General features: G+C 41.7%; 1 protein-coding gene across 1 annotated transcript in view; it reads left to right on the plus strand.

The window, feature by feature from the left end:
* Nucleotides 1–3,062: 3,062 nt before the first annotated feature.
* SLC15A1 (solute carrier family 15 member 1) overlaps nt 3,063–10,178 on the plus strand; it is a 62,119-nt gene continuing 55,003 nt past the window's right edge. The window contains 5 exon segments of the mRNA XM_007948172.1: nt 3,063–3,165; nt 6,557–6,573; nt 7,174–7,255; nt 7,358–7,499; nt 8,779–9,094. Coding sequence (XP_007946363.1) covers nt 3,063–3,165; nt 6,557–6,573; nt 7,174–7,255; nt 7,358–7,499; nt 8,779–9,094 — 660 coding nt within the window.

Here is a 10,178-nt window from a genome sequence, read left to right on the forward strand (position 1 = left end):
GGTTCAAACCCACCAGTCACTCCTCGGAAGGAAAATGGGGCAATCTACTTCCGTAGTGATACTGCCTCGGAAACCCAAGGAGGGGTCCCTATGAGTCGGGTCAGACTCAATGGCACATAACAACAACAACATCTTTCTCACACAGAACAGCTGGTGTGTTCGACCAGGAGGGCTTATTTACAAAAAAAGGAGTCCCTGGTGGTATAAATGATGTGGTATAAATGATGAAATACTAGGTTAACTGAAAGGCTAGCTAGTAACACATAGGTGTTACTATGTGTTAACACATAGGTGCCAGAGAAGAAAGGCCTGGTGAGCTGCTTCTGAAAGGTCAGAGCCCTGAAAATCTAACAGGGTTCAGTTCTAATTTGATACATGTGAGGTCACCACGGTTTGGATTTGACTCAAGGGCAACTTTCGAAAAATATATAAATTTACTAAAAGACTATCTAGAAAGGAGTGGGTGACAGGGAGCCATAAATGATAGTGCAGGTATCTGGGGGTGGTAGTAGCCTTACTGCTACCACCTATGGGCCTGATGGATGAGGGAAAGTAACAATGACCAAAATCTGGAAGGAGAGAGTCATTGGAGAGTGCTGACTTCAAAGGAGTAGTGATTGCCCTTGAGGCCACAGCCAGTCTGAGGTGACTTTGCAAAGAGGGAGCCAGGGAATGAATGTCTGACCTTTCCTACTTCCCTCTATTCTCACAGGACCCCCCCACTGGCCAAACCCAATGGAACCCAGAGTGCATGGGGACCACTGAGGTAAATCCATACAGGCTAATCTCATGGGGCAAAAGGTGGCTAGTGGACCTGAGGAGCAAGGGAAGACATCACACAGAGCACATGAGTGACAGAGCCAGACCCTGAATATTCCCCTCCCCTTGGGTCAATGCTTTTTTTTTGTTTGTTTGTTTGCAGTGTTCCCTCCCCTCCCATCCCACCCCTAGCAACCAATACAGAAAGTTTCCCTCCATATATAAACCTTTCCTTGACCCTTCACAACAATGAACTAATACTGTATTTGTCCTTCTGTGATTGACTTACTTCACTCAGCATAATGTCCTCCAGGTTCATCCATATTATGCGGTGTTTTGCAGACTCTACATTATTCTTTAGTGCTGCATAGCATTCCAGTATGTGTATGTACCATAGTTTGGTCATCCACTCTTCTGCTGATGGGCACATAGGTTGTTTCCATCTTTTTGCTATTGTAACTAGTGCAGTGATGAACATGAACATGCATGTATCTGCTCCTATCCTGGCTCTCACCTCTCTAGGATATATACCTAGTAATGTAATTGCTGGGTCAAATGGTATCTGCAATTCCAACTTTCTAAGGAATCGCCATATTGCTTTCTACAGAGGTTGTGTCATTTCCCAGTCACACGAGCAGTGTATGAGAGTCCCAATCTCTCCACATCCCCACCAGCATTTGTTATTTTCTGTCTCATTGAACCTTGCCATCAGTGCTGGAGTGAGACAGTATATCTCATTGTTGTTTTGATTTACATCTCTCTGATGGCCAATCATTGTGAGCATCTTTTCATGTATTAGCTGATCACCTGAATATCCTTGGTGAAGTGTCTATTCACGTCTTCTGCACATTTTTCAATTGGATTGTTAATTCCTTTGGTGTTGAGGTGTTGAAGTTTTCCATCAATCTTAGAGATAAGTCCCTTGCCAGATATGTAATTATCAGCAAATATGAATTTGTTGCTGTCATTTTTGTCATGTGCTTTTTCATTGTGTCGATATAATTTTCTATGCTGAGCTCGTTTTGTTTATGAATCATGTTATCACTTCCTTCATCCCTATTGTTTAAGTATTTGCTGGACATTTATGCTGCCGACCCTGAATATTGTACTTGATGACTAACATGACAGATTCTTTGGAACACTTATTCATTCAACAAACATTTCATTTTCACTCTGTGAAAAGTGCCATACTAGGTACTGAGGATTCTGAGATAGAATCTCCCACTCACTGGGTACTGATGTGTCAAGCACTGTGCTGGGCTTCAGACATTGAACTCTACAGTAATCCTATAAGTAGTGTTATCATTGTTAGTTGCCAGGAAGTAGATTCATATTCATGGCAACCTTGTGTGTGCAGAGTAGAACTGCTCCATAGGGCTGTGACCTTTCAGCTAACAGTTGAACGCTTAACCATTTGCTTAGGGACTCAAAGATGGGTAGTAATATCTTCCTTTTACAGATGGGCAGTCCGAAGGCAAGACTGGCTTGCCCAAGGTCACAGCTGCTAAGTAGCAGAGCTGAGACTTAATCACAAGTCTGATCCCATGGCCCACTGTCTCAGGCTGAGTTTTTGCTAGAAAAGCAAAACCAGAGAAAGGGAGTGGGGAGGGAGAGAGAGGAGAGAGAGAGAGAGAAATTTATCTCCAGGATGGCTCACTCAGTTGTAGAGGCTGGCAAGCACCAAGTCTGTGGCTCAGACATCAAGCCGGAGGCTTCTCTTGACTCACACAGCTGCAGGGGCTGAGGAACTCTAGACTGGCAGGCAGTGTAGCAGACTGCTGGCTACTGAGGCTGATGAATCCAAAATTGGTAGGTGAAATAGCAGATTGTTGGCTCATGGGCTGTGAAGGCACCAATCTGAACATCAACAGGCAGCACAGCAGGCCACTAGCTCTGGCCTGGGAACTGGATACCGTAGCATACCAAATGAAAGAACAAAAAGCCAGAGAGCTTTCCCAAAGCTTCTCCATATATACTGGAAGCACACCACACCCTGAAGGAAATTCCCCTTCAACTAATTAGCTGCTCACAGCAGATTCCAACATGAAAGTAATTACACCACATCCAATCTCATCATGGAACTATGTCCAGCTGCCAAGATACTAAAACTCACAGCCCAGCCAAGTTGACACACACCCTTAACTGCCACATCCGTGTTCTTCAGGTGTGCCCCTTGTGGCAACCCCTGCCCATAAGAAGTGTAACTGGGAAGAAAACCTGGACAATTTGTTTTCCACCTGAGGGCAAAGACTAAAATAGCATTGCTGCTTTAAAGTAAACAAAGCCAGAAACTGTCTGGTGGGATGCCCTGGGGCCAGGAGGAGCTGGAGATATGCAAACGGCCACAATGTAACTGTAATCAGAAAGAAACCTACACCAAGGAGATGGGCAGGCAGAAGTTCCAAGGTGGGTCTGGATCAAGAATGTAGTACTAAGGTTTTGCTTATAGTGGGGTGGGACCCTGGGCTTACACATACAAAAATCAAAGGTGGCAAATCTAAGAAGAAGAACCTAGAATGGGGAACCAAGCAAGAGTTTAAGGTAGGAGCCATACTGAAGACTTCACCGTACTGTCCAATTCGGTATTTAGTTTCTGCTCCAGATAGCTGGCACAGAAGGGTCTTACTGGTGCTCTGAGCCAGGGAAGTAATGAAACAGGTAGAGAAATTACGCAAAACTCAATCACAGCTTGCATGTGGTTCTCCAAGTATGGTTTCTGGACCAGCAGCACTGATATTGCCTTGGATCTTGTTAAAAATGCAGATTCTTAGATACAGAAAAGAGTAAGTCTTCTCAAATACAAGCTATAACACACAAGCGTGGATTTTCAATTGAGCTACTTTTAAGATGGGCAACAAATTCCAATGAACAACATACATGTTGAAAAAGTTGCCATTGAATCAAATGTGACTCATCGGGACCCTGTGTGTGCAGAACTGTGATCTACAGGGGTTTTTAATGGCTGATTTCCAGAAGTGTATTGCCAAGGCTTTCTTCCAAGGTGCCTCTGGGTAGTCTTGAACCTCCAATCTTTCAAGTAGCAGGCAAATGTGTTAACTGTTTGCACTACCCAGAGACTCCACCATGCGAGTAGCTATAGGCATTGCAAGAGTATTTTTCATTCTCCAGCACAGTAGTTTTCAAAGTGTGGTCTCCAAGACCAGCAGCAACAGCACACCAGGGAACTTGCTAGAAATGCAAACCCTCAGGCCCATCCCAGACCTACAGAATCAGTGACTTGGGGGACTGAACCCAACAATATCTTCTAACAAGTCCTCCAGGTGACTCTGACACATTCTCAACTTTGGAAGTCACTGCTGTAGGATCCCAGTTTGCAATATCAGTAGGTCATACTCACCAAGTCCTGACAATACAGAATTCTAAAATGAAGTTATACTTGCAATATCAATAGGGACTGATTAGAGGGTGGGAGTAGTTCCCCATGGAAGAAGGCATAGAATGTGCCAGAACACTGATACATGTAGGACAGTGTCTTCATGTCGATTGCAGAAGGAGGAGGTGTTAAGGTGAGAACTAAGAGTTAACGCTTATCAAAATTTGGGCCAGGGGCTTAGGTGGGGAAAAAGGAGGGTCATTCCTAAGCTTTAGAAGGTAGTGTCAACTGGACTTGGTTTGCACTGACTCATTTGTATTCTCACCCATTTTGTTCTTGCTCTTAAAACCCATCTTCCTAATTTTTTTTATTATTTATTGTGATTTGGGTGAAAATTTACAGAGCAAATTCACTTTCTATACAGCAGTAACTCATTTTTCTAACCATGAACCCAGACTATGTGATAGGCATTGTTAAGAGATGCTGGGGATGTGGAGATACACATGGTTCATTCACTTGAGTATAGAGAGGAGGCAAAAATAGGAACTTTATCACTGCACTGTGGCCATGTAGAGTGGTGGTACAACAGCACAGCAGCAGCAAATAATGCTGCCTGTAGGTCAGAGAGCCTTCTTGAAGTATTGGAGGCTTAAAGCATGAGTAGAAAGAGGCACATGAAAATGAGCCAGGGCATTCCTGACAAAAGAGTGGCTATCTTCTGTGTTAAAGAGTTTGGGTTAGTGCCTGGGCATGTTCAGTAAACATATAATTGGGCATGACTACAATCTGTGCATGGAGAAGGGGAAGGCAGGCAAGGAGAGCCCAGGGAATAGGAAATGGTGATTAAATCTTCACTGTGTGTTAGACATCCATACCGAAAAACCAGACCCATTGCCTTCAAGTCAATTCCAACTCATAGTGACTCCATGTGTTACAGAGGGTTTTCTTAAGGAGCTCCAGTGCTGTGGTGGTTAAGGAATTTGGCTGCTAACCAAAAGGTCAGTGGTTTGAACCCACCAGGAGCTCTATGGAAGAAAGATGAGGCAGTCTGCTTCTGTGAAGATTTACAGGCTTAAAAACACAATGGGCATCGCCAGGAGTCATAATCAACTTGATGGCAGTGAATTTGGTTTGTTTAGGGTTTTCTTGGCTGTAATCTTTATGGCAGCAGATCACCAGGCCTTTCTTTCACAGCACCACTGGGTGGGTTTGAACCACCAACCTTGTGATTAGTAGTTGAGTGCAACTCATGTGTGCCACCTGGGAACTCCTGAAGCACCCCCAAAGTACTTTCTATTTCAGTTATTTAATTCTCACAGCACCCCAATGACCTTGTGAGATAATGAGGAATGGGTTTCATCATGTGGCTGGAGGCAGCTTTTGAAATGTTTGAAGGAGAAAATGATTTGGGCACAGTTCTCTGAGCTGCTGGGACTCAATTCAGACCACACACGAGAAGTTCCTGAAGAACTTACACCAATGCATGATGAGACAAGATTATGCATGGCCAAAAATCCATTCTAGGAGCAAGAAAGACAAGTTGACTTTAATGTAATAGTACAAAGAGTTTATAATGTGGTTTGAGTGCTCATTGTAACTAACCTTTAACAAACTACCGTGTGTCAAGTTTTGGTGTAGTATCAAAGAAGTATATTCATAATTACTTGGAATGATATTAAAATCTTGTTTCCCCCTTAAACCAAAAATATCCCCTGAAGTTTTCTTAAAACCAAACAATTATTTAATTTAACTAGTAAAGAATGTCTGCCTTGAGCACTGTGCTCTTTTCAGAGCAATCTCTATGAGGTCAAAGATGCTATGGTGGCACAGTGGTTAAAGCATTCACATGCTAACCAAAAGACCAGTGGTTTGAACCTACTAGCTGCTCTGTGAGAAAGATGAGGCTGTCTGCTTTCATAAAGATTTACAACCTAGGAAATCCTGTGGGCAGTTCTACTCTGTCCTATAGGGTTACTGTGAGTCAGAATTGACTTGATGGCAGGGGATTTTGTGGGGTTTTTTTTTTTTTTTTTTTGGTGTATATGGGGTCAATTGACAACAGCAACTCAAAAGATTAGATAGAACCTTAGGGAGCAATGAGTTTATGTTAATGGGGAAGGAACAAAGGAGGATGAAAAGAGTTGTTCAATCTGAAGAAAGTAATCATTGTCCCTGATTTGTACATGTAGAAACAGATGAAGTGGTGAATAGTTTGCTGTGTGTATTCCCAACAACAAAATAAATAAAAGAAATTATTTTTAAAAAGAAGATTACAGATACGTGGGCCCCATTTCAGAGAAGTGACCTGGACTCTGGAGCTGGGAATCTACAAAAAGACAGCTGCAGACGTTTAGTAAACAGCACCTTATTGCCATTAAGGAGCTAGAGGGTCTCAGTTTACAGACAGCAAAAAAAGTATTTTCATTGCTTGATTTTAATAATGGCCTTTTCTTTTTCTTTTAGGAATGTCCAAACCACGAGTATGTATCCTTTTTCCTTCTCCATGTATCTTCATTTTGTGAATTTTACGATTTGGTTTGCTTTTAAATGTTTACAACTTCATTCCCTTAACAAATATGTATTGTGTATCTAGGATCAATGGAGAGGAAATCTTGAGTTTCTGTGTGAAATATCTTGTATTTAGGAAATGTTGTGTATAGTCCTTCTTAGACTAATAATAAAACTAGATGTTTTATTTCATTGTTGTCTCTGTATAGAAAGATTAATATGGGGGAACAAAAATCTTAAAATTCTAGATTCCACCTCTGAGTAGTCATGAATAAGTTACTCTGCACTCATCATCTATGCTCCATGCTGGGAGCTCTGGTGGCATAGCACCTAAGGTATTTGACTGCTAACCAGAAGGCTAGCGGTTCAAACCCACCAGCCACTCCTTGGAAGGAAGACTGAGTAATCTACTTCCATAGAGATACCACCTCAGAAACCCAAGGAGGGGTCGCTGTGAGTCAGATCCAACTCAACAGCAGTGAGTTTGGTATTTTTGGATGCTCCATGCTATTGGTAATAGTTTATGAATATGAACCAGTATGAGTATATTTCAATCTCATTGTTTTCACCAGAGTTTCTTTGGTTATCCTTTGAGCATCTTCTTCATCGTGGTCAATGAGTTCTGTGAAAGATTTTCCTACTATGGAATGAGAGGTAACTTTTAAGCATATATCACCCTTTGGAGAAAAGTATGAATTATCACAGCCAGTTCTAACTTTGTTTCTCCCTCCTCCACCACCTTCCCTCTGCACAAAGCACTCCTGATTCTGTACTTCAGACGTTTCATTGGATGGGATGATAATCTATCCACGGCCATCTACCACACATTTGTTGCTCTGTGCTACCTGACACCAATTCTTGGAGCTCTTATTGCTGACTCATGGCTGGGAAAGTTCAAGTGAGTAGTTGGAGCTTTCTTGTTAACCAACAAGCTAAAAAAGTAATGATAAATATTGTAGTTTGGGATTGTAGAATCTGGGGGTGAAGATTCAGAGAGTATAAATGCTTAAAAGAGTACTGTAGACCTTGCTTCTGTTCATCATTACATCCCCAGAGCCTAGCAGAGTGCCTGGCATTTAGCAGAGTGGATACAAGTATCATTAACAGGTTTTTCCTCTTCCAAACAATTATAACATCTTTAGTTCCTCTTGAAACAGTAGCAGGGATACTCTCTTGTCATTAATGACTTGCAAGGCATAGAGTTAAGGGCTGGAAAAACAAAAAACACCCTAATGGACATCCTCACTGCTGAGGGGCTCACACTGCTCAATGGGCAGGAAGGACACTTGGCACAAGGTAATTTAGCAAAGCAGTTGGCTACTCTGATAGGAAGAGCTCTAAGACTGGAGTCAATGGAGATTATAAGGAGAAGTTTCCTATGATTTAATGAAGAAGGAAGAGGTGGCTCTTCCAGACCAAAGGAATGATATGGGCAGAAGCAGGAATATTTGCTATCTCAAAACAATTCTACAAAAATAACCAATGGTCCACCCCCGATAAAATTTCTAGGTATGTGTGAATTGATGTTAATTGCTGCTCTAACCCCACCTTAGCATTGTTTGCTTAATTGGTGTTCTAATTTTTAATCATTTTCCTAACTTCATTGTCAATTAAAAAAAAAAAAACCCCACTGCCATCAAGTCAATTCCAAGCTGGCCAATACTATTACCAGTCCCTTTTGTTGATGAGTATCTCTCACTATTGAAAGCAGGGCTTGAACCAGATCATTCCGGTTCAACTCCCTGCTGACAATTTGTGCTTCTACCCCAAATATACTGAATCAGAACGTATATTAACAAGATACCCAGGTGATTCTCCTGTATGCCTAAAATGGGAATAAGAATCACCTGATGATCTGTAACAATCACCTGGAAGCCCTGGTTTAAAGATACCAATTTAAGTAGTGAAGTAAAATAAAACAGTCTTTTCAAATAACTCAAAGGTAAAATGGATCTTCCCCCTTTCGCTGCCTGCTATGGCCAAAACTTTGCTCTACCTTTGCTAGCTATGCAACAAATTCTTAGGTAGGCTGGCTTTCTAAGAATTACCATTTTTATTTGACCAACAAACGTATTCGTGACTGGGCTCTTGAACATTTTGAAGAAGAGGATCTTTTGTGATGAAATAGAAGTGTACTGCTATTGTGCAATCAACTTGTATTCTTTTTTCTAACACAGGACAATTGTGTCACTATCCATTGTTTACACAATCGGACAAGCCATCACCGCAGTGAGCTCAATCAATGACCTCACAGACCATGATCACAATGGGACCCCCGATAACATTTCTGTACATATGTGAGTTGATGTTAACTGCTGCTCTACTCTCACCCTAGCATTAGTTGCTTAATTGGTGTTCTAATTTTCAATCATTTTCCTTGAACTTCACTGTGAGTGTAAGGAGGCTTTTCCTCTCACTTCAGAACAGTATAGAGAAGGCTGTTGTCTTAACTAAGAGTTTAGTCTTCAGTATGTCATTATCAGAGGAGGCATTGTTGACTTTGAGGTGCAGCTTTCCTGGGAACCTCTTACATAATGCATGGTCAGTGAGTGGGGCATTTGTGTTAGACTTGATCTTCCATAGAGGGACATACTTCCATAGACCTTGATTTTTACCACCACCAGGTTTCCTCAAAACTTTGATACTTTTGGCTTTCCATCTTGGGCCATATTACTGATTATTTTTCAGTAATTCATATTTCTCTGTGAATATTTATTCCAGCCCTATTGCTGGGTTCTTGATGGAAAGTGCTCCTGATGAATGTTACTGGCTAGGTTAATTTCCCTTCATTGCCTAGTATTCTAGCTGGAAAGATTTATTTCCTTTTCTTGTGCTGCAGTGCTTGATCTATGAAGAAAACTCTTATGGGTTGGGAAAACATAACCAAAATTCAAATTAATACCTGTGATCCCCACATTTCTGGCTTGTTAGTACATCAAATTTCTATCCAGACCATGTTCTTTAATGCAAACACCCTTGGTTTCCATAGGGAACTGTGTTGGCAGAGGGGAGTGGGTATGAACATAGTCAGCTCAGACTGCCATATTTGGTTTCCAGCTCTCCCACAGAGTAGCTTGCACCCTTGGGCAAGCTATCTTCTCTGTGCCTCAGTTTTCTAATCTATAATAGCAAGTAAGAGCATGGATTTTGGGTTCAAATTCTGGCTGTGCTCCATTTTGGTTGTGTGTGCTTCAGTAAGTTTCTTAACCTCTGTGCCTCAGTTTTCTTAGTACCTACCTACTGTTGTGGGTAAATACAGGTAAAGTCCCTACAACAGTGCCTGGCAAGTGTAAGTGCTCAAATCTTAGCTACTTGTTTTATTTCATGGAATTAGTATTGGAACATGGCTATAATTCTGATAAGAGTGTGTGGTGCATACTATTAAATCAGCCACATTTTTGTTTTATTTTGTTTTCAATGCATAGAAAAACAACATGGGATCCCTGGGTGTCACAAATGGTTAAGCGTTCAACTACTAACCCAAAGGTTGGTGGTTCAAACCAACCCAGAGGCACCTTGGAAGACAGACCTGGTGATCTGCTTCCAAAAGGTCACAGCCTTGAAAACCTTATGGAGT

Source organism: Orycteropus afer, unplaced genomic scaffold (genome assembly GCF_000298275.1).
Source record: "Orycteropus afer afer isolate SDZICR_OR568_19922 unplaced genomic scaffold, OryAfe1.0 scaffold00206, whole genome shotgun sequence".
Classification (NCBI taxonomy): domain Eukaryota; kingdom Metazoa; phylum Chordata; class Mammalia; order Tubulidentata; family Orycteropodidae; genus Orycteropus; species Orycteropus afer.